This window comes from Theobroma cacao, chromosome 7 (genome assembly GCF_000208745.1).
Source record: "Theobroma cacao cultivar B97-61/B2 chromosome 7, Criollo_cocoa_genome_V2, whole genome shotgun sequence".
NCBI classification, from domain to species: domain Eukaryota; kingdom Viridiplantae; phylum Streptophyta; class Magnoliopsida; order Malvales; family Malvaceae; genus Theobroma; species Theobroma cacao.
Window position 1 is genome coordinate 21542670 of NC_030856.1, and position 3370 is coordinate 21546039.

The window sequence follows — 3370 nt, forward strand, 5'->3', positions numbered from 1 at the left end:
TGTGCTTAATTAGATTTCTCATGTCAATGCTAGGAAGCTAAAACGAAACTGACCAAAATTTCCTGGACCACCCCAAAATCTATATAAAGAAGTTTTCAGTGTTGGTTAAAAAATTGGATATCAGAAGTAATAAATTGATCCTGAAGAGTGTAAATTCATATTTAGATTGTTACAAAGTTTGACTTGCAAATAATTTAGACAGTCAATTGATCTAGTTACAACAGAAAATTATAAAATCCATGCCGCAGCAGAGTAGCATAGGTCAACACCGGTATCAAATTGTCTTATGACAACAGCAAAATTCTAAAAATTTGGCTTGGCTGCCAGCACGGCAGGATCTAAAAGAAAAGTTATGTATGTGCTAATGTGACCCTGGAAACAGCATGTTAACAACCAGCCAAGCCATGGCAGATTAAAATTCAGGTAAAACAAAATGATGACTTATAAATCAATGCTGAACTGGAAACTTAACTAGTCATTGATAACACCATAGTTGTGAAGATCTGACAACCATCACTATCTCACACAACAAAAAGATAGAGGCATATATTTGCAATCTAATTCAGTTCATGAGAAAGTTTGAGAAAACTTAGACAACCCAGACCTTACATTTCTTGGAGACTTTTGGTAATTTCGACAATTTTTTAGTGATCTTTGACCTCCAATTTGCTGCATCCTGTTTTCTTTCTCTAGTCTGTACCGTGAAATTCTCCAGAACTTGGGCATACTCGAGAAAATACTCAACCATTTGGAACTCATTTTTCTGACCTTTGAATGACAAAATTTTAAATGTCCTAAGTTGAGACCACAGAAAGGCAGGAAATGCCTTGGCTGGAAACTTGACTCTGCTGATGTCGCATGAATAATGCTGGTTGACCTGAACATGAGACAAATAGGAAGGATTCACAATTGCCACACTACATTGACTGCATGAAATTTCTACAACAGTTTTATATAATACTCCATTTTCATACCTTAAAAACAAGCGCTTCTAGACCGGGAAAACATGCCAGTAAATCTGGAAGCACTCTTTCCCACCCAACAAAGAAGTAGCCATCAAGATTCAAATAAGTCAGTTTAGGCAACTCGGGGATTATGTTACTAACTTGTAGGAAAACCTTCAGGAGAAGACAATTGTTGTTACTTGTTAAAGCATTTTTGTACTAAAAAAATCTTGTGAAAGAATTGTGGGTTGAAGAAAACTAACCTCTGCAAATATACCAGATAAATGAAGTGATTGAACATTACTGATGCCTTTAAATAGATCAGTTGCAGCTTTATTATAATAGACAAAAGAGTCATAACAATCAAAAACTGTCCCGAAATCAACACATGCTTCGACAAGAGAGTTCAGATTTTTCAGCAAGAAGCTTTTTGGTAGGTGACAGCATTTGAAGTAGACAAGGCTAGGGGCATCAATCACAATCTCATAATCTTGGTAATAGCCCTTAGTATAGGCTATGGTCAATCTCTGCAGTGTAGGGCTAGAGACATTGAATTTACATCTGTGTTTCAAGTTGCATCTATCTACAACCAATTCCTCAAGCACGGAGCAGCCAGAAAAGAGTCTTTGAATTGAATCATCATCTGAAAATTCAATACCGGAAAGATGGAGAATCTTGAGACTAGGATAACAAATTTCAACAGGCAGTTTCAGGACAATATTGCTCTTGCTGTATATGTCCAGTCTCAATACCTCCAATGTCTTGCAAGTAAATACCCCAAGAGGCACCATATTTAACTCCTTAACCTTAAGGCATAAATCAAGCTCTCTAACCCTGTTCAATAACGCATATCGTATCCATCCATCAACCCGGTAGGAATCAATAGAGTCTCCACACTTGAGATGAAATTTATCCACAACCCCAATGCGGTAAAACAGAACTCGATCCACAAAATTCATGAAACTATAACTATCAGACTTCCTCCTTTTACAATGATCATCCAAGTTAAGATTAGATATCTGAGAAAAAATCTTACTCCACCGGGTAGACAAAATGGAGGTTGCAACTGCTTCTTTTGTCGGAAGGAACGATAGGATGTGACTTAAAATCGGGTCTGGTAAATTGCTTATCCTGTCTACACCTTCCATTCTCGCTTGTTTAGCCATGAACGCTACAGGAAGTTAAAGCAAGCTGTGCAGAGAAGGATCTGAGATTCCTGCAAAGTTGGCAGCGCTGCAAGGTTTTTTCACTGGTTTTGCTTTCCAAATGAGTTTGGTGCCGGTGCCTGACGCTTAAGATTTTCAGTCATTTCTTAAATGTCAGCTCTGGAAACCAAGCGTCTCATGCAGGGAAGTGTTGTGTTACTTTATCAATTAGGCGGCCATTAAATCTCTTATTCTTGAAAACTGCACACATGCGGCACCCATAGTTCAAGCAGCTTTTATCAATTTCAAGATCATATTCATCAATCACCTGCAAGTGGAGAAGTTTAGAAAGACATAAGCAAATCTAAAGAATATAACAGTCAATAGCAATTAACAGATATACCTTATTACATGCCACATTCTACTCTCATAAGCCTAGCTCACAATATCAGAGACTTGAAATTAGCTTTAAAAATGTTTGGCTCCAATGCTGTTCAAGAGTTGGGTAGAAGCACGTGGTCCAAATCACTTAGACAGTCCAATTGTTGGCCATTGTATTCATCTGGAAGAGAAAAAGAATCCTTTATTTAACACATCATGAAAATAAGCTATGAAAAGAATAATTGTCATAAGCACTGTCAAATAGGGGAAACAGATTAGCTACTTTGATTTATCCGAGAAACTATCAATAATAGAATCACATTTGATGAACAAGAATGATCAATTTATCAGTTAGGCTGTTCAGACGCTTAGCCATTAAATGTCAGCTCTTGAACCTAAGCAACCAGGCGCCCCCAGAGCAGTGTGTTGGTTTGTTAGCTGGACAGCAGCTTTCAAAATATCCCACTCTTGACTGCAAACTTTTTAAATTCATTCGTTATTGAGAATTGAAAAGGTTTTTTTTTTTTTTTTTTAATTCTTCGTATGATCCATGAACCTTTTTCACTGCTAAATCAATAAAAAAAAATGGTAAATGCCATACTAAAAGTGAAGAATTTCAACCTAAAACCCCTCAAAATTTTCTACCATGACATATTATAAAAATGTGATCCGCCAAGGTCTTACAGACATCATTTTCCTGAATAATTAAGAATCTGAAAAAATCTATAGATAACCTAAAAATCTGAAATGAGATATCATAGCACGTCGTCATCTCATGTTTGATACATAGTTTCAAGAAAAATTGTATGGAAAACCTTACAACAAAATGCAGTGACATAGAAAATTGATTTTAAAATTAAACCTTAGCCCCCTGGCTTTTTCAAATCCTAGCTGTTTTTT

The 3370-nt window shown here is 36.4% G+C and overlaps 1 protein-coding gene across 1 annotated transcript; it reads right to left on the reverse strand.

Moving 5' to 3' along the window:
- LOC18595021 (F-box protein At4g22280) lies at positions 466-2406 on the reverse strand. Its single transcript, XM_007022760.2, has 3 exons — positions 1208-2406; positions 975-1118; positions 466-877 (listed from the first exon to the last, which is right to left on the reverse strand). Exons 1-3 carry the CDS (start codon positions 2108-2110, stop codon positions 590-592), a joined length of 1335 nt encoding a protein of 444 aa, XP_007022822.2. The 5' UTR covers positions 2111-2406; the 3' UTR covers positions 466-589.

Bases quoted from the DNA above. Each gene is read 5' to 3' on its own strand.
- LOC18595021 (XM_007022760.2), bottom strand. From the start codon at position 2,110: ATGGCTAAACAAGCGAGAATGGAAGGTGTAGACAGGATAAGCAATTTA. The intron at 1,119-1,207 runs GTTAGTTTTCTT...CTTCTCCTGAAG, and splicing joins TATCTGGTATATTTGCAGAG to GTTTTCCTACAAGTTAGTAA. The intron at 878-974 runs GTATGAAAATGG...TCTCATGTTCAG, and splicing joins TAGAAGCGCTTGTTTTTAAG to GTCAACCAGCATTATTCATG.